Genomic DNA, 25487 nt, shown 5'->3' with positions numbered 1-25487 from the left:
AACTTCCTGACCACTACTCCTTCTTGCTCTAGTTTTCTTTGTTAACTTCATGATGTCCCCATGATGGTGAAATTGATGTTCAAAATATATATTGGTGGGGTTTTTTTCTGCTCTACTACCCATTTTCCCTCTTCTTGTCAGAAGTGATGCTATATCCTTGGCCATCTATAACATACAGATATAGCATGCAAGGTAAGTGTTTAAGTTTCCTTTATATATCTACAATATTATGAGGTTAAGTATTCTATTTGTTTTAATTAGCAAAAATGTGTGAAAGGCTGTCCCACATTTTCTCATTGCCCCACTAGCTCTGCATTCTTTTACAGTTCAGCAGAAGTATTTGAGACAGTTATCCAGACAACATTTCTGGGACATAAGCCAGGTTTTCAGCCTTAGCTTGTTCATTATATTCCTTAATAATACTTTGAAGACTATTTAGTTGAATCAAAAGAAAAATGTGCTATGATATGAACAAAGCAAATAGAATATCCTAACGAGAAGGCACTTAATTTTACTTTGTTTTCCACCCTCATAAAAGTTTGTTTCTATTTTTAGTTAATACATCAATTCCCAATGTCACGGAAGTAAAGGAGAACATGACGTTTGGATCAACTTTAGTCACCAACCCAAATGGAGGGTTTCTGGTAAGAAAGCAAGGAGTTAGTTAATGAGCCAAGAATGCCGTCATTGTAAGTCTTTATAAAATTTGTTATATAATTTTTAATCTTATGGTTTTAATTTTTTAAAAGGCATGTGGGCCCTTGTATGCCTATAGATGTGGACATTTACATTACACAACTGGAATCTGTTCTGATGTTAGCTCCACATTTCAAGTCGTGAACTCCATTGCTCCTGTACGAGGTACAGATTTTATGTGATGTTCTTACATGTTTGAAAAGTGTAAGCAGTGAATGAGACATATATATACACAGGAGCATACCAAAAAGCTTGAAGTATTTTCTCAGCTACCAGCATTACCAATTTAGGTAAATGTTTGCTTTGCCAATATATAACCAAACCCCACTGCTATTTTTGGACTTGATATTAGTGTAAATAACCTTTAACAAAGTCTTGTTTAAACATCATAGCTAAAGCTGTCACATTGTTTTTATTTAAAGAATGAGTCTCTTTGAAGAAAGTAATCTCACTTGAAATACACACAGAATGAGAACAGTTACATAAATTCATACTGAGAAAACTTCCAAAGATAATTCATACAATGTTAATTACAATTCAGTAGAGGTGTTTTACTTGATAAGAATCCCAAACCCATTGCTATTGAATGTAATGGTATTTATCAACTTTATTTTTGTAAAACTACTTCTTTCTGATTATAGAAGCAATGTGTCCACCATGTAGACTACCAGCTTATCTTTTTTTAAAATGAGCCTATTTCAGCCATGAAAACACTTCATACACTTTCATACTATCTAAAAAGATAAACTCGAAATTTGCACAGTTGACTCCTTTTATTGCAGAATGCAGCACTCAACTGGACATAGTCATCGTGCTGGATGGCTCCAACAGTATTTATCCCTGGGAGAGTGTTACAGCTTTTTTAAATGACCTTCTTGAAAGAATGGATATTGGTCCTAAACAGACACAGGTATGTGGCTATGCACTTTGATTTCTGTTGTTCTAAAGATAAAAATGCATAGATTTTTAATAAAACAAAATATTCTGAACATAAATTAATCAATAAAGCTTATATTCAGGATGAATTTTATATTCCATATCCCTGTTTTTTCCTCCTGATGAAAGGGGCATTACTGGCAGACCCTGTTATTTTCTAAACAGAAAATATAATGAAAGCTGCCATTTCTGATGCTCTTGAAAAATATCCCCTATAAATCATAATTGAATTCTTACTTATGAAGTAAGTGTAGCCAGCTTTGGTAATATCAGAACAGGGTTTCAGAATTTGTGGAAACTAATCTGACATCCCAAAGAACACATCACATTAAATCCCCTCTCTTATATTATACAAGTACATTAGTAAGTGATCACAGGATATCGCTTAAAGACCATTTTTTTCTCATCTTTAATAATTTCTTAAGCAAAATCCAAGTGCTCGATGCTTTAGCTACATTAAGCTGGATATTTTTTTTCTCCCCATGAGTATCTGTTTCTGAACACATTCCCGTTATTGCCATTAAATGAAGTGAAGCTTCTCACATGGTTCTCCCACTTTAGACACTGAATTTGGGTTTAATTAATCTAATGCTGATTAAACTTATACAGCCATATGGCTTAAAATACAGAGAAGACAGTGGATAACAGGCAAATTAAATGTCATAGTGAGGTCAGTGCCTTGAGAACAGGAATTAGCACTGGAGTCAGAGTCAAATGGTTGTTGCATGGTTTGGGGACTGCAGGAGAGCAAAGAAGATGTGAGATCTGCACCTGCAGACCGGTGTCTTTCCTTTTCTCTCTGAAGCTCTACTTTGGAGAAATTTCTGAGGCACTGAAAAAGTGGTCTGACTGCATTGTTTGCCACACCCACACCTGGTACAGGACATGACTACACACACACACACACACACACACACACACACACACACACACACGATATGCTTGTATATGCTTCTGTATATATATATATATATATATATATATATATATATGCCTATAAATGTATGTATGTATAGATAGATAGATACACACACACACAAACACACACACACACACACACACACACATTTACAAAATGAATTTCCCCAAAAGGATGGTAGTTAAAAATTGCAAAGTAGATGCAAACCTCAAAGTGAAATGTCATATGGCTGTGTTCCGAGGCTGAATAGGTGAGAGCTAGGTGAGGAGTAAGCCTTTGTATATCCTTCTGGACAATAAAGAACATCTTGAAATCAGTATAAAATTATTTGAAAAATAGACTTTTATGCATCACAAAAGGTAAATTTTCCTGGATGCAAGTTTCTCATCTGCAATTAGTCTTCCCAAGTGAATTACCAGAAGTTTGGTATCTCTTCTTGATACAGGGCATAAGGCAGCCTGCATCCTTTCAAAGACCATTCGAGGGGTGCCTGAATGGCTCAGTTGGTTAGGCATCTGACTCTTGATCATGTCATGATCAGAGTCAAGCTCAGGTCATGATCTCATGGCTTTGTGGGTTTAAACTCCCCATCAGGCTCTATGCGGCCCTGCAGAGCCTGCTTGGGATTCTCTTTATTGTCTCTCTGCCCCTCCCCAACTTGCACTGTCTCTGTCTCTCTCAAAATAAACAAATAAACTTAAAAAGAAAAAGACCATTCTAGAATTGTGACTTGCTCTTCCATCTGGTACATGTTTCACGTGGACCCTTTTTTTGCCCCCTGCCGAGGACCTCTCCCTTCCTCTTTTGCCCTCTTCCCCAATCCTTTCTCTCTTTGGTAAATACAGTTTCATGGGGCTATAAAATTAAAGCTGGATGGAATTGTAGAGGACTTTAAGCCCCAAATCTCAATTTATGGAGGAGATAGGAGAGGCTAAGTAACTTGTTAAATAAAGTAAGTTGCTTGTTGATGACAGATCAGAAACCATAGCTTTCCAGCTGCAGTTCAGCTGTTTGGAGAAGTTTCAGGGCTGGTCCAGTCTGATGTCCCTAAATAGTAGGTTTCTGGTCCTTTTTATCTCATCATGGTTGCCCATAGCTTCCTTGGCCAGACCCCTTGGCACTCTGTCCTCTGCACTGACATACCTGTGACCAGATGGCTGGATCACAACTCTCCCCTCTTTTACTGCCTTTCCCCATAATGTCCAATCTTCCCTTCCACCTGTTTTGTCCACCCCATTCTACTTCCCTATCCAAGCCTTTCTTTCCAAAGCTAAAAATAGTCTTGGAATATTTTCTTGTTATTTCTGATATTTTTAGTCATCTGGAAATTTTATTTTACTTTTAAATTAATTTATCTATTTCAATGTAAAAAAAAAGTTTATTTATTTATAGCTATCTGTGGACATTAGTGCAGCAGTGACATGTTTGGAGTTACTCTACAACTCCAGGAAGGAAATCTACAAGGCTATCTTACAAAAATAATCACCGCCTCAGTGGGGTTCTGTGCCCATGACTCTGTTTTATAAAGAACTCAGTTTTGTAAACAATCAATTGTTTATATGCTCAACCTGTTCTGCTATAGTTTTGATGTTTCTGTCTACTAGAACTGTAATTAATTTTCTGTAGTGAAAGTCCTAATAGAGGAGCTATTCTGCCAGCCACCAGTGCAATTCTAGCCTGCCAGGGTTGTATACCTTTCTTGGCGGCGGGGGGAGAACAATCACTTTATTCAGAGGAATGGGGGCCAGCCCTTAGAGTTCAGATGCTACCAGACTATGGGAGGGAAATGAACATACTCTGAGGCAGAAGAGTCAGGTTACTTGTTTCCAGGACCTGATTCCACAAAGGGCAAGATTTCAAAATGCAACCCTGTGCACTGAGTCATTTGTAGTATCCACTGACTTCACCCAGGGAAACCTGCTTCCTAAAGAGAGAGGAGCTGCTTAAATGGCTGAATTTTTATGTCACATTTTGCTTGTATCATTCATTGTGGAGTTTAGCCATACTCCTTCATTCATTTATTCAAGTATGTTTCCTGAGGGTGTACTAGGCTCTGTGCTGGGGCTTGGATAATCATAGAGACAAGATAGACACAGCCACTGCCCTCATAGAGCTTCTGTTGTAATGCAGTGTTTCTCCAAAAGAGGCTTATAGAACTTCTCTTCCCAAATCCCTGAGGTGCTTGGGCTGTACCCCAGATTTCAGAATCAGTCTCTCAGAGTGGGGCTATAGAGCCTGCATTTTAAGTAAGCAACCTACATGATTCTTAAACACATTAAAGTTTGAGAAACACAGGACTAATGCATTATTATATATTGATGTGTGTGTGTGTTTCTGCTGCATCTCTAGATACAGACTTTATATCATCTTTTAATTCTTATCATTGGCCAGATAGTGCTTTGCTGTGACAGAGTGGGTTCTTAATGAGACCCTGTTGAATAAGTGTGTATATCATAATTAATGCTTTTTAAAATTTTTTTCTGATAGGTGAACATTTAATGAGACTTTTTTTTTCTATAACTGGAATTTTAATATTCTATTAAATACTTTTATATTTGGGCTTTAGTGTTTACACTTTAGTATTTTCTAATCTTTTTCTATTTTGACTTAAGTTGTGTTAATGACTAGTTTCATAAGTTATTCTCTAAGTGAAGGGGATTGAAAAGGACATATTTACTACTAAGCCATCACTTTTGCTGAAGTGGTGAAAAGGGTCTTAACACCTTTAAATTCCCTTTAAAGTTTGATCTTCCTTTAGTGGATTCAGAAAAGAAATTTGTTCATATAAATTTTGGAAAAATATTTACTTTTGGAAAAATACTCTTCGAAGAAATGTGTACTGAAAAGCATGGTTATCATTCATGTGGTCTTATAGTAATTCTCTCCAAAAACACAATTTATTTTAACAACCATTTTCCTCCCTGACTGAGTCTAATATAATTTAAATAGGTTTTGTGTATGTGTGTGTGTGTGTGCGTGGGTGTGTGTGTGGGTGGGTGTGTGTGTGTGGGGGGGGGTGGTGTATGTCTTTTGTTTTTGTTTGTTTTCAATTACAACACCCAATTCTGCCCTAAGATTGGCAGAATCTGCTTCTGGATTTTTTTCTCCCCATAACTTATCCTCCCTACCTCCATTCCTGAAAGGGAAAGATGTAAAAACAAACTGTGAGGGAGAATACCCAGAAGGAGCTGCCAAGATAGAAAGCTAAGAGATGGATAGAGGACTCTTCACCCATATCAAGGGTATAAAGGAATTCAGAATGGAGTTAAGAGGATTTCTGAAGAAGATTTCTCTGCAAGCAGGGCCTAGTGAGAAAGGCTTCAGTGGGTTCACACAATGAGCTTGATGTGTTTTCTAAAGTTGGGAGACACAGCTGACTAGTGCTTCACTCCTGCCTGAAATACCTAAAGGGCAAGATAGCAGCTATCTAGCTGCTGACAGGCAAGTCAGATGAGAGGTAGCTGCAGTCAGATTTCCCTGCAGTGCCAAGGTCTGTCATTACAAAGAATGTGTATATTCATGGATCATCACGGAGTCATGTTAGGTCCTGCCCTCAGACTCTTCTGGAGGTGAGCAGAGACTTCTGCACAAAAAAGTGGAAGGCATCCCTGTTGAGGGCAGTAGTGACATGTATTCACTCAGACAAGGAAGTAGGTGAAGAGAAATCTGCAGAGAACCCACAAGAAAGTTGTTAGCACCTGGTAGCACCTGATCCATCTCAGGATAGCACCGGTCAAGTAAAAATTCCTATACCCTTTATTTATCTCCGTTACCCCCCGTCCCCGGAGAGGTCAGAGACTACAGTTAACAATCTAAGGGGAGATGAGTAAAGAAACAAAGAAAGAAACAGCCACCTATGCCGCTTTCTCAACTGCATTCTTCTCATCTCCTGTAAGGCTTAGTGAGGGGAGAAGACGTACTATGAATCAACTTTGATATTTTGTCTCCTAGAGTGTGTTTTAATCTAGGTTGAACCATATGAAATTGTTGCTATTTGATCATTTTTGACCTACAAATACAGCAATTTCATGTGGTATGACCGACATTAAAATACAATTGACTCGGGGTGCCTCGGCGGCTCAGTCAGTTGAGCTTCCAGTTTCGGTTCAGGTCATGATCTCATGGCTCGTGATTTCGAGCCCCATGTTGGGCTCTGTGCTGCCAGCACAGAGCCTAGAGCTTCCTTTGGATTCTGTGTCTCCCTCTCTTCTCTGCCTTTCCCCTGCTCACTCTCTCTCTCTAGCTCCCAAAAATAAATAAACATTAAAAAATTAAAAAGAAATACATTGACTCTAGGATAATGTGAAGGTTAGGGGCACTGACTTGCTGTGCAGTCAAAAATCTGCATATAACTTTGACTCCCCCAGAACTTAACTACTAATAGCCTACTGTTGACTGAAAGCCCTGCCAATAACATAGCAGTGGATTAACACATATTGTATGTTTTATGTATTATATGCCATATTCTACAATAAAGTAAGCTAGAGAAAGGAAAATGCTATTATGAAAATCATAAAGAAGGGGCGCTTGGGTGGCTCAGTCAGCTAAGCTTCTGACTGTTGATTTTGGCTCAGGTGATGACCTTACTATTAGGGAGATCTAGCCACATTGGGCTTTGCGCTTACAGCTTAGAGCCTACTTGGGATCCTCTGTATTCCCTCTCTCTCTGCCCCTCCCCCATTCACTGTCTTGCTCTCTCTCTCTTTCTCTCTCTGTCTCGAAAACAAATAAACTTTTAAAAAAGAAAATCATAAAGAGAGAATACATTTACAGTACTACACTGTATTTACCCAAAAAATTCACGTATAAGTGGACCCGCACAGTTCAAACCCGTGTTGTTCAAGGATCAATTATATAGGTCTTTTCTTTTTTAATAGATATTTTAAAACTATTAAGACACTGATCTTTCTATCCAGGGAGAATAGAAGAACTTCACCCTAAATAAATTTTAAAGGGATCACGAACCAAAAAAAAAATCACGTCATTCTGACTACACCTCATGAATTCTTGTGTACTGTATTGATTACGGCTATACACTTAGTACAACAGGTAAAGATAAAATATGATGGCCTATTGTCTGCATCCATAGATTTGTCATTTAGTAATTGCATGTGTTGAAAGATAGTTGCAAAGAAATGAAAGGAATTGTCAACTCCACAAAGGAAAAAACAAACAAACAGAGAGGAAGGGAGAAAGAAGGAAAACTTAAACTTGCATTGAAGTTTCCACATGACAATCAGTGTACATTAGGGGACGCAGCGTAAGTGACAAAAACATCAACTCCAAATAGCTACTCAAAGTTTCGTACAGGTTTCTGTGTGGTCCCATTAAGACTTTTGCAAACATACTGAAGGAATTTTTGTCAACCAATTTTTTTACCCAAGACAGAGTAAAGGCTATAAAATTGCCTTTAAAAAAAAAACACCTATAAAAACAAACCTGAAACACTCTGAGCTTGCCATAAAAGATATGATGGTATAAACATTGTGGAGGTCTTATCGATCCTCAATACCTAAACATAACACTGCTTTTAATAATAAATGAGAATGATATAAATATGCCAAATACGAGTGCATTACCCTAAATAAAACCAGTAAATTGTGAGGCTTGATATAAAAGTGAAATATACTAATGGAACAATGTCTAGATTGTTGCTATCAAAAGCACAGCATAGCATTAAACCAGGCAAAATGAAAGAGAGAGATTAATTAAATTTTAGGAATATTATTTATCTTTCTTTTTACTGCACGTTTTATGGCCATTTCCCCTGAAGCCTTATTCGTTGTTTTGAAGTCTAAGTAGAAGCCTGAAGGCACCTTGCAGCTGAATCCTTGTCAATCAGGCTATAGTATCTGACAGCGGTACTGTGAATAAGGTGACTCTTCTCTGTCACTAGCCACCCAATCTGCATTCTCCCCTACCTCCATCCCTGAGCTATCTTTCCAAGGTAAAATTCAGGTCATAGCATTTCCCTGGGTAAAAATCTCCTGTCTTTGCCTGCTGAGTGATATCCAAGCTCCCCAGTGGATTGGAAAGCATCTGTCACCTGGCGCCACTCATTCCCACTGCCGCCTGCCTCCCTGGTGCCTTCTTGCCTCTCTTCTGGCTCTGCAGCCACTCCTCCCCTCGCTTTCCCTGAACACATTGCCAGTGTCCACAGGAGCCCCTCCCCAGAGTGCCCTTCTCTACCCCAAGCCCTAGGTGCTAGGTGACTTAGTTCCAGTGTCACTGTCTCTGTCACGTTCCATGATCTTTCCACCCCTCTTCCCACAAACAATTCCCTCCCCTCTGTCCCCATAAGTTCTACTCACCCTTCACTTACAGCTCTCATCACTCAGTAGCACTATCTTTTGCTTCTGTGTCTGTCTCTCCTGGCAGACTGTGAATTCCACTTTGACAGCATTGTGCCTTAATCCTTTTATTTATGGGATACAGTTTAGAGTTTTATGTGTTGCTGAGCATATAGGAGGTAGATCATTTGGGTTGGAAAAATCTCATTGCTGGGACTTTTCATTTCTCCTTGTGTTAAAAATCATTGTTGTAATGACCTCTTTCTCTCAGTCTACTTCATGACGTCATTGAGCTAGAAGTGGTTCTTTGTGGGGGACCTCCCCCAGACACCCTTTACGTTAGGTTCCAGACTTTTCTTTGCAGGTGTTCCCGCCCCAGCCCCATTCACCTCTCATCCTGATTGCTCCCACAGTCTTCTCAGAACTTTACTTGTACTCCCTTATCCTTGCATTTTTGAACTTGGATCAATTTCATTACAGCATCATCCAAGAAGGCAGCTTAAGACACCATTTTCCTGGGACCTATATCTATCATCTATCAACTTTATGTTTCTGAGGACTCATTTCATTTCCTTATGATCCAGTCTCACTTATGCCTCCCTTCACAGTGACAAACGGTGAAGCCTGGTTCCAGCTAACATAGCCTCAGAATGGCCCATGCGGACAGTTCACTGGGATTACAGTCTGTATTATTACTGCATTCTTACTCCAACTTAATCACATTAGAAGCATGTGGTAGGGGGCAGGCTTTGCACCATAGTTTGGTTAAAGGAAATATAAATTGGCCGGACACATAAATTGGCTCTTTTCATGTTCAGCAATGGGGGATCTCCCACAGAACACTTCATTGTTTTACCCTATCATTATTCCCCTAAAGAAGACACTGGGTTGATAATGTTAATTGTTGAATGGAAAGCCCAGAAACTTAGTTTGTGCTTTAGAAATTAAAATTTAAAGGGGCGCCTGGGTGGCTCAGTTGGTTGAGCATCCGATTTCGGTTTAGGTCATGATCTCGCTGTCTGTGAGTTCGAGCCCCGTGTTGGGCTCTGTGCTGACAGCTCAGAGCCTGGAGCCTGCTTCGGATCCTGTGTCTCCCTCTCTCTCTGCCCCTCCCCTGCTCTTGTTCTGTCTCTCTGTCAAAAATAAATAAAACATTTAAAAAATTTTTAAAAAAGAAATTAAAATTTAGCAACTGCTGTTATAACTTTAACTTAACAATACAAGGTATTAGAATATAATTCTAAATGAGGAAATAATTCCACTTCTTCATAACTCTTTGACTCGATATACTTAATAGCTATTTTACATACTTCTCTTTCTTAAACTTCTTTGTCATTCTGTTGTTACTTGAATTTCATGAAAAAAAATCAGAGGGACCTCCTTTCAGTGATTTCATTTATATTTCTCACATTCACTTTCTTCCTCTTTCTTCTCTACCCCCTAAAAGAAATGAAAACCATCCACGTAATAAATTCATTGTAATTCAGCAGATATATATGAAGTGACTTCTTGATTAAGTATTAAGCTAGGTGTCATGGGCAATTAAAAAAAACTGTAACTTTGTCCCTGAGCCCAAAATACTTCCAACTTAGAAATGAGGTAAAATCTTATATTTGGATGAGTATTATAATGATAGTGTATTATGAATATAACAAAGGTGAATGAGGCAGAACAATTATTTGATCTTTACGAGGAGGTAGCTCAATGTTGTAAAGCAATGTTTTCTAAATTATGTTGCTTGAGGTGTTAAATATGTTCTTCCCCCAAAATATTCCCTTAAATAGGAATAAAATATATCAGGTCTTTCAATTCATGATTCACAATGCATATTTTCATATTAAAGACTCAGAGCATTTTCAAAAAAATTTGCTTATGAATCAGAGTAGAGCAACTGGGAACAGAAGAGAAAGCCTTGGCCTTTTGCATTTGAAATTTGTGGCATTTTTTTTTTTTTTACTTAATATAAATAGCAGAAGGAGAAAGAGAGGCAGACAAAGAGATAAAGGGCGAGACCAAGAGAGAGAGAGAGAGAGAGAGAAGGGACCCCGTGCTGTAAAGATACATGTTAACTTTGTGTTACCCATTGTTTTTCAAGATTACTTGACCATGGAATTCTTTAAAAATCATAGCGAGTAACATACAGAGGGTGCTAGTACTCCCTAGAAAAGGGGTCAGGGAATATTAGCTCATGGCTTAGCTGAAGAAGGATTGTAAATCTCATGCTTAAGTGGTTTTGAATAAATGTTACAAACCTCTGGTTCATATAACAGAATCCTCTATCAGTTGTGTGTCTGATTTATGTGATAGCCTGAATCTTAGTTCTCTTTGGTCTTAGATTTAATTACATACCTATATCTTTTGTTCTACTTAATCAGGAAGTTCAAACTGTGTCTCCGTAGGAAGTAAAGGCTTCCTTTCCAGTTGTCTCTGAAAACTGACTGTTGTACTTGTTCTCCTCTCTTTTTTTAAATGTTTATTTTTGAGAGAGAGAGAGAACGCGCGCGCACGTAAGTGGGGGAGGGGGAGAAAGAGGGAGACACAGAATCTGAAGCAGGCTCCAGGCTCTGAGCTGTCAGCGCAGTGCCGGATGCAGGGCTCAGACATGGGGCTCGAACTCAGGAGCCACGAGATCATGACCTGAGCCCAAGTCAGATGCTTAAATGACTGAGCCACCCAGGCTCTCCTTGTTCTACTCTTTATAAGAATATTTTGTTCCTATCTTCCCATGCTGTTTTACTAATGCCCTAAGCTGCTCTTTTTCCATTTTCTCTTCAAGAAAGCCCACATCTAGCTGGTTGCTTCTTTTAGCTGCCATCCCTGCTTATTTATTTCCATTCAGCAAACATGCCTAGAGTCTTTCCATCTCCATTACTCCTCAGCAGTCTCTACTTAACTTCTACGCTCTGGTTTTTGTATCATCCCAACACAACTGGCTGCCTCAAGTCAAATATGATGATTATTGGCCATTTTTCTTTTTCTCAGTTCCTAGAATGATTTCAGTTCCTTATAATTTTTGACATATTCTCCACTCAAGACTGCTTTGCTTTCTCTATTCTACATTTGTAAACCCACCGTCTGTTCTTTACCTGGGTACCTACTAAGGGGACTGCATCTTCCTCCCTCCATGAGCCCTTTCACGGTGAGACAATAAATGTACTTGTACTTCTGTCCTCCTGCCTCCTCAAAATCTGTATGCCTCACTTGGCTAACTTTTTATCTTGTTATTTCATTATCATCCTTATTTGATTCTGTTGCATATAGTATCAAGTATAAATCTGTTTTACCTGCCTTAACTTATACCCTAAGCTGGGACTAAAACTGCTTTATTAACTGGGTCCCGTTAATACTCAGCAAAGTGTTACATGTGTTTGCTTTGTGATTTGACCATTTTCCTGTGATGAAAATCAATGAATGCCACCCTTTTCTGGAAAAGACACAGCAGGCCTTATTCTGTCTGTTTCGTAAGGAAATATGCAGCCCACTATCAGCCAGGGACCTACACTGAGCGTCATTTCCCTGAGATTTGAGATTCCACTGCCCCCAGTCTTCTCATTTCCCACACATCTTTATGTCTCTCTTTTTCTGCTTATCATTATTTCCCTGCTATCTCAGTCTTATGTGAAATGTTACAGTCATCTAGTAAGAATGTATGAGGGTCAATCATAAGCAAAGCAAAACAGCAGCATGGGATAAGAGAGTACCAAAAGCTATGACATAGTCCATGCTCCTTAGCCCTGCTTGCTCCTATATATAATGCAGTTGGGAGATAAAGCATGCATACAAAGAAGTTCAAAAGAATACAGTACTCCCAGGAGCAAAACAGACAAGTTTGCTTCAGGGGTTAGAGAAGGGGAAGATCAGTAAGCTAGACTGGCGACTAGGTGGGAAAAGTTTTGCAGAGAAAGTGACTCTTTGTACTGGATCTTCCAGAATGGATAGAACTTAGCTTTGTTGGAGGGATGAGGAAAGGCTCTTGGTAGGGACAGGGTTCATACTAGGGAGTCCTGAAGACGTGGGAGAACTAGAAAGGCTGTTGAGTGACTGCAGGTCAGGGGAAGAAAACTGAAGTTTACCTTACAGGTCTTGTATTTCCAAGGAGCAGCTTCAAGTTTTATCTGTTTTCTATTTTAAGTAGAATAAAAATTCCATTTAGAGTGTATTTTAAAGTCGTTGATGTAGGCAATGGAGAGTTAGTGGAGATTTGTGAATAAGGATGTTATGTAAGCAGAATTTCAAGGCAGTTTGCCTTACATTTATTTATGTAAGAGCTGAGGAGATGGAGCTGAGGAGAATGAAAATAGGAGGAAGACCAACAGCGGAAAGACCAACTATTGCCACGGTCCAGGTTGAGTGAGGTGAGGTCTGGCCTGAGCCAAGGAAGAAATGCAGAAACACAGATGATAGCTGCCTTAAGTCTGGTTTCCCAGAAGCAAACCCTGAGAAAATGAGCCAAGTGACAGTGATTTACTAAGGGAGTGCTTTTAAAAGAAAATAGTAAGAGATTTGGGGGAGCAAAACAGAGTAACAACTGAGAAGAACCAAGGGTGTGATTTCAGGTGAAATCAAGGCCTTCAGCTAATCTGAGTCAAGGGGCTGGTCTTTCACTGTCTGTACTCAGGCATTGCCTGTGGAGCTTGGCAAAAGGCGATAAAGGAAAAAAATTCCAGGCACTCCTCACTCTTTGAACCTTTGGAACAAAGCAGATCTAGCGATCCAAGGGCAGACGGTCATCGGAAGAGACTCATGTGGAGTGTTAGAAGCAAGGTATAAAGAAAGGGTGAGGCAACTGACAGTTACAAGTTATCTAAAGAATAAACTTATAGAAGTGAGATATATGTTAAGTAGGTAGAGAAAGACAGACAGTGAGGGAGAGAGAGAGAGAGAGAAGGTATAAAGCACTGATTTCTGACTTACCAAGAGGCTAAAATTTTTCTGCTGTTCCTGGTGTCCAGATAATCCAATAGTCCATAGTAGGTTTTATAAAATATGTAAAGTATTTTGAAATGTCAAATATTATGGCACAAAGCAGCCTTGTTTAATTGGCATAAATTCTTCCTCTTCTCGTGTGAACTCCTCCCCATGTATCAATGTGATACTGTCTTTTTCCTGAAGAGTTAATAGTTTATGACCAGAATTTGATTGCACTCAATAAATGGGAGCAAAATACGCTCATTAGTACAAAGGAGTAGGACTGTCGAGCAGTGTTATGTGCAACCACATTTGAGATTCATGGCCATAACTTTAAAGTGAGACCAGTCTACAATTTGTGTGATTTTTGTGTAGAAACATTTGAAGTCACAGAAGCACAGAAAGTAAAGGAGATATTTGGACTTAACCAGAGTTGGAGGTTAGCCATGTGAGTTAATGGAGGGGAAAAAAGGTTAAAGGAGTTAAAGTTTGCAAGTAAATGATTGTGGTGATGGACCATGGAATCTAAGCTAGGGACAAAAAAAAAGTAGGATCTCTGAATTAATTGCAAGTCTTGATATGGTGAAGGAATTGGTGACCGACATAAATGAGCTCAAGTTAATGGTAAAACACTTGAAATTGAGATTGAGGTGCTGCAGTTTTTCCAGTTGACAAGGTCAAGGATAAGACCTTGAGAGTGGATGACATAGGTGATGTAGAGGAAAAGATTACTAAAGATGAGGAAGTCAAAGAAATAAGACTAGATTGTTCAAGATTTTATCCAAATGAGAGACTAGTGTTCAGTAGATTCACTCAAGTAGTAAAATGTCCAAGAATAATGACAGGAATGACAGTTTTCAAAGTTCTTTAGCCTCCTGCCTGATCAAACAAAAACAAAGGGAAATAAAAACAAAGAAACTCTGTAAGATGTCCTGAATAGATGAGCAATTAACTTCCACAGCAGCATTTATTCACCTTGGTACCAAAAAATAAGCATAATGTTTATCTAAGTTGCAAAATCATTTTACTTTTATTTATACTGAACATTTCTATACACAAAGACAATGTTGAACCTTCATGGTTTCCCTTAATAATTATACAGTGTCTCCCTAGATTACTAATTAAAACCTATGAGGGTCATTGGGAGAATAATTTTAAATCTGTGTTGAGAGTAATAGATAACTATCCATAATACTTAATTATGATTCAAGGAAATAACCTGAATTGGATTTTGAGTGTATCCTCATCCATTTATTTATTTATTTATTTATTTATTTATTTATTTATTTAGCATAATTAGTTGGTTGTAGCCTGCTTATATTTCCAAAAGGACTTTTGGTCATCTTTATTCCAATTATAAGAGCACAAGGCTTTGGGACTGATGGTGACAGATATTCAGTGAAAGATATATTCATAGAAGAGCAGGGATATCCTGGACATAGTTTGAGGGATTGCATCTTCAGTCAGCTTATTATATACCTTATCTTACACTTATGTATGCTGTCTTTTTCTTACTTATCCTATACCCAACTAAACAACTCTAAGGAATGATTAATGTGTTCTGTTTCTATTTTTAAAATATGATGCTTGTTTGTTTGCTTTACTTGTATTATATTCTCCAGTAGATCTCAATTAGCTAGATAGCTCATTGAATTCATCAAGTAACAATTCATCAATGGCAGCAGCATTTAGCAGAAACTAGTAGGATGAGGCGACACAGAATGCAGAGAGTTCAGGGAGGTGTATTTCTGTAGAGAGGAAGTAGACTGATGGAAAAAGCCCTGGGATAAAAGATTCACATCTTAGACTAGACTCTTTTCTGCCCTTTCACTGTGAGGAATATTTTAAACTTAAATTTCTCATTTATAAAATGTGATGCCAATTAATGTTATTATAATCTGAATAAATTAGGGGAAAGCTTTTCAAAAGGCATTAAAAATATAGGATACTATTCTTTTTAAGCATAATGGTGTAATTGCTTCAAGACGTCTAGTGTACTCTAGAAGGTGGCTCAAAGATGATAAAGATTATTTTAAATTAGAAGGTAGTCTTGTTGGTTTCTGCAAATGCCAGAGTGTGCTTCTGGTTTCAAAGAAGACCCAGCTGTGGAAATGTATCTATGAGTCAGACATGTAATTAAAGATTTCTGACAACTGTAACATCCTCAAGGGAGGCTGGAAGGTAGATGCTGAACCTTCATGCCACTTGGAAGTAAGATCAGAATTGGAAATAGGATGGGTATGAAAAAAGCACTAGAGGCAACTTTACCACTGAGCAAACTAAGCAATTGCCTTAGCAAGAAGGCAGCCTTGTCTCAAACTGCTTCCCCAGGACCCAAGAAATGAAGTGCCCAGAATTTCTACATTAAAAAGACATTCATTTGGGTGTAGAATTTCTGAATTTCTCATTTTGGGATGGGAAATTAAACAAAAAGTTATCTTCACTCACAATTCTTGATGTAGATTGATCTATTGGTTCACATCAATATTTAAAAGAAGGTATAGAAAAAGGATAAGAAAAATGGGCATCTGTAAGGGAAAGGGGAGGAATACAGAGGAAGGGAAATCCAATCTGGTGTCACTTTACCCTATGTATCATTTTGCTCCATGATGGCTCTGCAGTTAGCTGCCCACGTTATCCTATTTGTGCAAAGGAGGGAACGAAAGGAGGAAGGTAGAAAGAAGGGAAGACTGAACAAGAAAAGGGGTGGTGGGGAGAAGGGCTGGTGTGAGAGAAATGGAAGCTATGCCTGAGCTAGATAAAGCCTGAAGCACATGTGTGCCCTCCCCAGATACATGCCCCACTTACTACTCATCCAGCCTCATCTGGTTTCACTTCCCCTCACAGCCTAGTCCAGACTTACTGACTTTCTTTCTGTTCTCAGGACATCCCTACTTTTTTCTCATCTCAGCTTCTTCACATACCAATTGCCCTTGTGTGGATCCATCCTCTCACTCTGTCTCCATCCAGGACAGGTCTCCACCCTCCTTGCACCTTTCAGTATCAATTTGAATATCACTTCGAAGAGGCCTTCCCTAACCCCCCATTTTGAAGTAGGGCCCTAGGTTTACTTGCTAAACAGCTTTTCCATTTCAGCCGTCTCTCCATAGTTTGCAATTGAACATGCATTGGAATGATTGTGTGTTGAATTTCCCTCTCTCTCTGATTCTCTCTCTCTCTCTGATTTCCTCTCTCTCTCTCTCTCTCTCTCTCTCTCTCTCTCTCTCATTTAGAAGCTCCATGAAGGCAGAGAGCATGTCAGTGCATTGTATCTTCTACCCCTCAAGGCTTGCCAGAGTCATTCAGTAGAAACTATTGCAGAGATAAACCAATTGTTTAAGAAGTTTAACAACAGTACTTTCATTCTTGTTCCTTGGGCTACGAATATCCACAAGTGGCAGTGGTTATTTCTGTCGGAAGGATTTGTATACTGATGAATTTTTGAACTATCTAGAAGACAAAAATGTATGACATCTGATCTACATGTTTAAACTAAAGAAAATTGAAATGGAATATTGCTAGATGGTAAACTCACAATGGCTTGGTATTTCAGGTTGGAATTGTACAGTATGGAGAAAATGTAACCCATGAGTTCAACCTCAATAAGTACTCATCAACGGAAGAGGTACTTGTTGCAGCAAATAAAATAATCCAGAGAGGTGGCCGCCAGACTATGACAGCCCTTGGGATAGACACAGCCAGGTATGTGGATTAAAAAATAGACCAAGGTAAAAAAACTACACATGACCAACTGTTCACAATCAAGCCCTTTCGAGTGTTGATTGAGCATTTATCTTGGCAATATTTAAAGTCATCTTTTTAAAAAACTGGATTCCACCAGTTAGCTAATAGTTATAGGATCAAGTTTTTCTACAGCATAGTCTCCCTGCCCTTCTTGTCTTTCCTGTTATTCTAAAGGTTTAAGCCATGGAAAATCAGTCATAAAAACTACTGTAGTCTAATGCATCATGTTCTTGGGTGCTAAGACAAATTATTAGTGAATATATTTTCCCTTTGTTCTTTGTTTACAGCTTCTAGGAACCCCATTTTTTAAAAAAGGATTAATATTCATCCACTTCTACTCAATATGTATTTATATCCTAGTATGTCCATAATTTTACAGTACCTAATTTAGGGTTATTGAAGCTCTCAAGTAAGAGTTTTTAAGAAGCCAAATTCAATAGTGCTGTCTTTGAAATCATTTTCAGTGCAAAGACTGAAAGAAGTGGAAAGAACTTCATCATTTGTGTACTCTTTCTTCTGTTCTCCAAATTTCCTCTAATTCATATCTCTTCCTTCCTCCTGCACCTCCACAGAGAGCACATAATCCACTCTGTGGTTGAACTTCATTCTATGAGAAGCTACAGAACTGTCCTTTGATCACAATGTAGAACATTTTATTTTCTATATCGTTCCCAATTGCATGCAACTCCCATCTTTTGCTGTTTTATTCATGAGTTGCCTTTAAAGATAGTAAGGTTCTGATCAAAAACTAAACAATACCAAAATCACAGGAGATCTAATAAGTAATGTGACTAATACTAAGGATCCTTCTGTTACGTGTCTTCAACTTCTGGACCCTCATCTGATTTTAAAGAACTAATTACCCATTCTCTCACTTCACTTGTCTGCTAAGATCAGTATTTTAAGGGGGTTAAAATAGTTAATATGGATATTCTGAAGAACTGAGATTTTATGTGCAGCATTAGGCCCCTAAGTGTTAGAGAAGCATGTGGTTCTAGTTATATGGGACTCAAGAGAAAATAACCACAAACAGATGGGGTAATTTTACATTTACCTGCCTTTCAGATCACCAATTTGCATGCACAGAGAGTGCACATGTTGAGGTGTGCTGAATGCACCTTCTTAAATAATTGACTAAATGTGACTGCACATTCAAAGTAAATCAAAGTGTTCTTTGAAAGCTCTGAGTCTGTAGGGAGCTGTGTATTTTCTAAAGGCAACCACTTAAGAACGAATATTCATCTTTGAAAACTAACTGAAGAAATATTCTGGCTGCTTTGCTCCTGCGTAAATACCACTCTAAATACCATAACCCTATATGGTTTTTGCCTACATGTTTCACAAAGGGTCTAGCTGTAGGGCACACAGTTTAATGAGTTTTGTATATAAATACAACTCCATAGCGGTATTACTCAGTATCCTTGTACATTCTTTTTTCACACTGAAGCATATTTTTAATTGCTGTTTATTCCTTTCTAGCAGGGCCAATTGCAAACAATATTTTTAATTTTTTAGAATCCTTTACTTCTATTTTCATTAGATGGTAGTATTTGGGGGTCAAGGGCAATTTGCTGAAGATATTTGAAACAGAAAGAGTCTACTCAAGAGTTCTGCCAGTGGCTAGTTTTACATTATATAAAACCAACCCTTGTTTAGATCTAGCAGATTTTCTTTAAGAAATGTCTTTTAATTATCTCCATCAGCTGAGGTTCATTCAGTAATGACCTGTATCTTTGTAAGAAGTAGGAAGTTTTGGTGATCCTCTAGAGAATTAAGACGACAAAAAGGGTTGAATCATATGTGATATCCATGTCTGAACTTCATTTAAAGACTAGTCTTTAACATCTGTTTTCACCTTTGTACATATAAAGAAGTTGGACATCTACCTGTTTAGTGTAGAGGGCAGAAATATGCAGTTCCTTAGTGATCAGTTGTTGTTTTTTTAATAGCTTCTCCTTTATTTTGAAATTTTTAAGAAAAATCAAAAATGTAAAAGAAAGCAAACAACAAAATCCTATGTACTCACCAAACAAATCAACAGTTGTTAATATCTTCTCATATTTGCCTTCAGTCTTTTTAAAGAGAAATAATCACAGATAAAAATCCCTTTGCCCACATCACTGGGATTTTCTCTCCTGCTCACAAGATACCTACTATTGTGCATTTACTGTGTACCTAAGGTACAACTAATGTGTATTGTGCAAACCATTTGGAAGGTTGGTTTAAGAGAAATGTTTTTTGGCATATTCCAAACTGCAGGTATTTGCCCTCACGACCAAACTAAAATATTTAAAAGGAGCATTCAGTACAACAATTGCTGCATTTTATACCAAAATCAAAAAAAATATTATATGAAACCCTTTCATTGTTTCATTCCAAATAAACTTACTTGACTCAAGAGAGGGAAGTGAGTTGAGTAAAAGAAAATAATACAGGGAAAGTGTGCCTCTGTGTGTGTGTGTGTGTGTGTGTGCACGCGCCTGTGGAGAAGCACAAAACAAACAAGAATTTAAGTTCCCTTCTCTTTTAGCTCTTTCCATAAATGCTTTTTGAATTAAATAAAAACTCCTTTCTTTGCAGTTAGGGCATAGCATTTCCCTTTCTCTCCGTGCCACCTTCTCCCACCCCATCCCCAGTAGCCTGTGTCCTAAAACCTAGTTCAGACCAAATTTTTCATAGCTACTCCAGCCCCTTTTGTCCTCCATAGCCCTGCTTTATCACTGAGTCAGACCACAACTGTCTGCAGTCTTTTATGACCATGTCTGATTTCCCCCATACTCCTGTTTTCCCCCAGCTCCCCTCCTCAGCTCAGAGGATTTCCATACTGTTCTATAAATGTCAGAGTAGATGTGGGGGAAGTGAGGACAGAGCAAAAGTTTCTGCCAAAAGCAGAAGAAAAGAGGAGTGTTTATAGAGAAAGGAGTGGCTGAGAGAGTATTTGAGATCTGACCTTCTCTAGATCTGATGTGTGCTCCAGTGACACCTTCCCTGACAAGTTTCCAAAGAATGAAATACTGCTGCCCTTTGTATATGGGATATGTGATGATCAGCAAAATGGTGACCTCTCCATCATCTGGAATAAATCTAAAACTATTACAAATAATGATCATCATGCCTCCCAGCTTGAACAATGGGTGTCATTGTTGATCTTGGAAGGACAGCACTAGTCTAGCTACAGTTGTCACTGTTTTTCTTTTGTTTATCACTTTGCCTAACCTTGGGGTGGTGTTTTATTTGCTTCTCTTTTCTCTTTGATTTCTTCAGGAAGGAGGCTTTCACTGAAGCCCGGGGTGCCCGAAGGGGAGTTAAAAAAGTTATGGTAATTGTGACTGATGGGGAGTCCCATGATAACCATCGACTGAATAAGGTCATCCAAGACTGTGAGGATGAAAACATTCAGCGATTTTCCATAGCTGTAAGTACAGGGCTAGAAATGGCTTTCATATTCTGTTGTGAAGACAAGAGGTGTGTGTGTGTGTGTGTGTGTGTGTGTGTGTGTGTGTGTGGTGTGTGTGTGTGTGTATGTATATACATATCCATATATATATATATATACATATGTATATACATATCTATATCTATATCTATATCTATATATATATATACCCATCATGGTTATGTTATGAAAGTGACACAGACAAGGTTGAGAAAGGAAAAGTTCTCCACTTGAAAGTAAACTCTGTGGAGGCAAGATAGGGTTTTTGCTCCCTTTGTGTCCCCAGGAAGAGAGGGCAAGAGAAAGAAAGAGACGGAAATAGGGAAGGAAAAAGAAGAGAAGAAAAGGAGAAAAGGTAGGAAGAGGAACTGTGGGGGGGGGGGCGGATGGAGAGAGGAACGGAGGAAGGGCAGGAAAGAGGAAGGGAAGGAGGAGATGGAAGGGTGGAAGGAAAAAGGAAGGGAGGTAGGAAAGGAGGGAACTGAAGATGTGCTAGGTAAGAAATACAGTGCCTGCTAATTAATAATTCTTCCCACGATTTGGGAAGGTGGAAAATCAGGACAAAGCTCCTAATAATCTGCTAAAAATGAACAATGGTATTTCCACACCTACAACTCTATGAGTTACAGGAAAGAAGCAAAAGGTCACCTAATTTTTTGTCTACTCTGGACAGTCTACACCAGGACTTAGAAGAAGAGTCCCTGTGATGGCAAGACTTTCTTTTTTTTTTTTTCACATTTACTTATTTTTGAGAGACAGAGAGAGACAGCATGAGCAGGGGAGGGGCAGAGAAAGTGGGAGACACAGAATCCAAAGCAGGCTCCAGGCTCTGAGCTGTCAGCACAGAGCCCAACGCAGGGCTTGAACTCACAGACCATGAGATCATGACCTGAGCCAAAGTCGGCCACTTAACCAACTGAGCCACCCAGGCATCCCAGCAAGACTTTCTTATGTGGTTTTGTAGTTACAGTTATTCCTCTGCACAAGCCACTTTCTTGGCATTACTGGTGGAATGAGGAGGGATCAGGAGACTGACTTATTACTTATGCACTCTGTGCAGAGCCATTTCATCCCATTTCATAACCCCTCACTGTGCAGCCAAAGTGAAGCAGCCAGCAGCTATAAAATGTTTTCCTATAATTGCATTTAAGCTGGGCAAGAAGAGAAAAAGGATTACAGAAGAAGAAATTTCCTTTAGTTCCAAGGAAAAGCCTAGCCTGCTCTTGATGATGTAGAAGATATTACATATAAAGTACTTTAGCTCTTTGTGAGCAAATCTGGATTAAGACAACAGCAATCCATTATTAATAACAAGTGTCTTTCAAATATAAAAAACAAAAAGGGGAGAGGGAGGGAGAGAGAGAGAGAGAGAGAGAGAGAGAGAGAGTCAGAGTGCTTTATAGCTCTTATTAGTGATTTTTTTCTAAATCAACTTCTAATAGTTCCATGAACTAAGATAACTCAATTTTCATGGTGCGACCCCATGGAGAGGGACATTCAGAAAAAGAGAAATAAAACTTCTACATTTCAAACATGGAAAATAATTTAAATTGTCACTCATATAGCACTCTATCATCTACAGTGTTTTTTTTTTCTGTGTCCTAGATACCTTTCTTTGCCCTTCATGGCACCCCAAAGAGAGGAGGGCAACCTTTATTTTCCCCATTTTATGAATGAGAAAACCAAGGGATAGCAGTCCCCATGACTGTAGGTCACATGACCAGGTCTCCACATCCCCCTTGACTGACCACATGTACCACACTGCCCTGGGCTGTTCTTCCCCATGCCCCAATCTTTCTTTCTTCTGCCTCGGGTCTCTGGAAGGTGCTACAGGACTATCCTAACCTGTTTTCACTCACTTTCTCTAACTTCCAAAGAGCACCATGGTTCTCTCTACCTCCTGCTTTTTGTACCAGAGCAAAAGGACCCAGCACAGAAATGCTAAGCATGTCCCATAATGTGATAACTTTAAGCAACAAAAGACCCATGGACATTTTCCAGAAGTAAGTCTAAGAAAGGTGGGTGGGGGGGGGGGGAGGGATAGAGGACAGTATATTTTGGAGCCAAAAAGACCTTTGTTCAAATTCTGCCTTTGTGAGAGTGAATAAGTCACTTAATACTCTGAGCTTCAGCTTCTTTATCTATAAAGTAGGGTAATATTGTTTCTCTCTCTTTCAGATAAAGAACCAGTGAGATAATGACTGTGAAACCATCTAGCACAATGGCAGGCTAGGCAACCAATAAATATTATTTTTCTTAAAGATCTTGAACTCAAGCAGTTTACAACCATGAAGTAATAAAATTATAGTGCTTTAGAACTAGAAGGAATTTTATAGATAAACTGTGTTGCCCTCTTGCACAGAAGCCTTCAGAGACTCCCCCATGCACTGTCAACCCTATTATCAGCTTCTGAACCTTAACTAACGACTGTGTCCCGCCTTCCTTTCTAATCGTTCACTCTTGATTCAATAGCATGTGCCCTTTAAGGAGTCTTCTTAATATAAATTGTTTTTTTTTTTTAATTAAGGCAGGAAACAAACATCTCAGAACTCTAACTGCTTAGCCTAAATTGGTTTTCACAAAATCTCTTTTATTTACAGTAAGTGAGAATAAGATATTACCCATAATTGCATTAATCTTCCAGGAGAATAATAAAATCATGAGTTCCTTTCCTGTTTTAATCAATGAATTATTATCAAATTGCTCTTCAAAATGTTATAAATAATGTATGAGAAAATTTCACTTCAAGAATTGCTATTTTCCCAATTCATATTTCTTGTCCCCAGTGAACCTTGTATTTTTTAGTTTGTGCTGAACTAGGAAATAAGACAGTTATTTTACTTCCTCTTCTTGTGCATTCTTGGGCATTTCTATAGCTGCATTCATGCTTCACATGGTCAAATATAGTTGAGGGTCTGCCACTGTTGTCACCTGGACTGTTTCTCCTACTCCATTTTTTTTTACCCTCCATTTGATCTTGAACACCACAGACATGTTTTATGGGAGACAATGACCCCAAAATAATTGACCATTGAAAATTTAAGCACTCTAGGGGCACCTGGATGACTCAGTCAGTTAAGCAGCCAACTTCAGCTCAGGTCATGATCTCCCAGTTCATGAGTTCGAGCCCCGCATCAGGCTCTGTGCTGACAGCTCAGAGCCTGGACCCTGCTTCAAATTCTGTGTCTCCCTCTCTCTCTGCCCCTCCCCTACATGCACTCTCTCTGTCTCTCTCTCTCAAAAATAAATAAACATTAAATTTTTTTTAAAAAAAAGAAAATTTAAGCACTCTATGATAAAACAGCAAACATGTCCCATTAAACTCTTAGATTTGGTGAGGGTCCTGAGCTGGTGTGAGTATTCTGTTCCAAGGTTTGTATTCTGTCACTTGTGGATATTAGACACTGGTAGCAGGAACCCGCTTTACATTCATATTCTAATCCTGGATGATAATGGCTGGGATTATAATGGCTGTGAAATGTGTATTATCTACAGCATTCAAATGAAAATCAGAGAAGTTAGAAAGTATCTTAGCATTCCATTCATTTGCACACAAAAGGCACTACAGTACATGTAAATGAATTGTACACTTTACATTTGACACATCTGCCTCAAGGGAGGTTCAATTCTGGATGTCTACTTCAGGTAAATATTAGCAGAATACCAAATGCCTGGGCTTGACATATTTGTATAAAGTGAAACAGAAGTAATTTATAAGTGTTATTTTGTATTTCTTCTCATTCATAGAAAATAATGTTTCTACAAGCTACCAGATCCTTGGGTGAAGGATCAAAACACATTTCTATTTTTATTTTTATTCTGTAATACAAATAGTTCAAACTGGATGCAAGTCACAATAATTCCTGGGAATTTTTTTGTTTTACACTTTCTTCTAAATATATATTCTCATGTTGAGTCTGTTTTATTTTTATTCTTTAAGTATGTCAGTTGGGCATTTTCCTCACTGAACTTTATCCAGTTGTCTCTGTCACATAGAGCACTAAATGTCTGACATTTACATTCCAACTATGAACCTCGACCATGCAAGGTCAAACCTCGAACCATGCATGGTCCAAACGTCTTTATAATTTTTATATGTATTTTCAACTGTATCACTTTATAAGTGAAATGGAAGTGAACACATCAATGCAAAAGTGAATCTACAATATGTTCAATAGGAATTAAGGAGGAAAGATGGTGACTTTTCTGCCAAGGATGTCATATGACTTATAGGATAAATTAGGTAAAACACTGGGGACTCAGGGTTCTTCATGTGATGTAGGATTTGTATGAATCTAAAAGAAATACGTGTGTAGCAAAACTGCTGACAAAGAAGAAACCCAACAGTGTGTCCAGAGAAGAATAGCAGGTGTAGAGTGAGGTGTTGAGCCAAACTCCAGTGATCCTGAAACTGACACACAGTTATGATGGACACTCTGGAGGCTGGACACTCTCTGCCTTTGCCATGCTTTCTCTGGGGCATGCCCATCTAGCTGTGGGGAAATACTCAACTTTAAGAAAGGCATCTTAGAATTTCTTCAATGTAATAAGAGCAAGT

General features: G+C 38.5%; 1 protein-coding gene across 3 annotated transcripts in view; it reads left to right on the top strand.

The window, feature by feature from the left end:
* The window catches only part of ITGA1 (integrin subunit alpha 1), a 158395-nt gene that overhangs the window by 73190 nt on the left and 59718 nt on the right, over positions 1-25487 (top strand). For all 3 annotated transcript variants that reach the window (XM_003981422.5, XM_045037296.1, XM_045037300.1), the window contains exons 4-8: positions 556-644; positions 750-861; positions 1479-1606; positions 17303-17451; positions 20758-20908. In XM_003981422.5, coding sequence (XP_003981471.2) covers positions 556-644; positions 750-861; positions 1479-1606; positions 17303-17451; positions 20758-20908 — 629 coding nt within the window. The remainder of the gene's footprint in view (positions 1-555; positions 645-749; positions 862-1478; positions 1607-17302; positions 17452-20757; positions 20909-25487) is intronic.

The sequence above is a fragment of the Felis catus genome, chromosome A1, assembly GCF_018350175.1.
Source record: "Felis catus isolate Fca126 chromosome A1, F.catus_Fca126_mat1.0, whole genome shotgun sequence".
NCBI lineage: Eukaryota > Metazoa > Chordata > Mammalia > Carnivora > Felidae > Felis > Felis catus.
The sequence above is the reverse complement of the archived record's forward strand: the minus strand, read 5'-3'. Positions and strand labels throughout refer to the sequence as shown.